The sequence below is a fragment of the Jatropha curcas genome, chromosome 11, assembly GCF_041381405.1.
Source record: "Jatropha curcas cultivar XTBG-Jc1 chromosome 11, XTBG_Jcur_1.0, whole genome shotgun sequence".
NCBI classification, from domain to species: Eukaryota; Viridiplantae; Streptophyta; class Magnoliopsida; order Malpighiales; family Euphorbiaceae; genus Jatropha; species Jatropha curcas.
Window position 1 is genome coordinate 20023015 of NC_143161.1, and position 1304 is coordinate 20024318.

The following is a 1304-nucleotide window of genomic DNA, read 5'->3' on the forward strand; positions in this document are numbered from 1 at the left end:
GAAAGCAACAGAACCTTTCCCTTGAGTTTCAACTAGGTCACCATTTGCTCGCTTTATTTTAATTTTGAAAGATTTGTCCAAAGTGCTAAATAAGTTTGCATCTTTAGCCATATGATTGGTAGCACCGGTATGAAGAAACCAAGTATCGGTTGAATATGAGCTTTAAGTGTGAGAAGCCATAAAGAAGTGTTCTTCATGCTCTTTTCCATCTTCTACAAATTTTGAATGCTGGTTGTGTTGTTGATGCCATTTTTTTCTACAATATTTATCGATATGCCCAATTTTGCTATAATTACTGCACTTGGCCTTCTTCTAACAATTTTTTCTCCAAGCGAGTTGTTTTTTTGGCAAGTTGAACAAGGTAGAAATCTGCCTCTTTTTTCATTTTCTTTGTTGTCACCTTCTCTTCTATTTTGATCCCTTTTATCATGAAAATTCTGTCCTTCATTACTTGTAGAAGCTTGCCCTTTGTTTTTATATTTGGCATAAAAAGCACCTTCAATGGCATCTTCTTGTCTAATAGCTCTTCTTTGCTCCAAAGCTTGAAAAATGTTAACAAGTTCTAAAATGGTGAGTTGAATGAGGTCCTTGGAGCCTTCAATAGAGGAGATTTTAGCTTCAAACCTCTTGGGTAGACTCACAAGAACTTTTTCAATAATTTTATTGTCGATGAGGTCTTCTCCAAGCAATTGAATTTGATTTACAACGTTCATAAGTCTGTCAGTATACTCTTTGACAGTTTCAGATTCTTCCATTCTTAAAATCTCAAACTCTCTTCTCAAGTTTAGGACTTGCATTTGCCTAGTCCTATCACTTCCTTGAAACTCTTCTTTGATCTTAACCCATGCTTCCTTGGTTGTATCACAAACCATGATTCTTGCAAAGATGGTTTTTGAAGTACTCGAATGAATACAAGAGAGAGCCTTGCATTTTTTTACAAGTTCTTCGCTATGATTGTTCATTTGAGCAAGTGTTGGATTATTGGGTAAAGGAGGAGGATCTCTACCCATCTCAACAACTTCCCAAAGATCATATGCCTTAGTATAAGCCTTCATTTTTACATCCTAAATTAGGTAATTCTCACCTGAAAATACAAGTGGTAATTGAGCTGATGGTAAAAGCCATTAAAGGAAATTTGAGGTGTTTAAGGTCTTTTGGTGAGGTTTTCTTACTTGTTTTCTCTCACTTTATTAGACTCTCATAGCTCCTCAAAGGATTGAATGCTCTGATATTAATTGTGGAAGACAATGGCAGAGCAAGCAATAAGAAATCGAGATATAATTTTTTAAAAAGATGAGATGAGA

General features: G+C 35.3%; 1 protein-coding gene across 1 annotated transcript; it reads right to left on the reverse strand.

Moving 5' to 3' along the window:
* Positions 1-212: 212 nt before the first annotated feature.
* On the reverse strand, positions 213-1055 carry LOC105640964 (uncharacterized). Its single transcript, XM_012225390.1, has one exon. It carries the CDS (start codon positions 1053-1055, stop codon positions 213-215), a length of 843 nt encoding a protein of 280 aa, XP_012080780.1.
* Between the last annotated feature and the right edge of the window lie 249 nt (positions 1056-1304).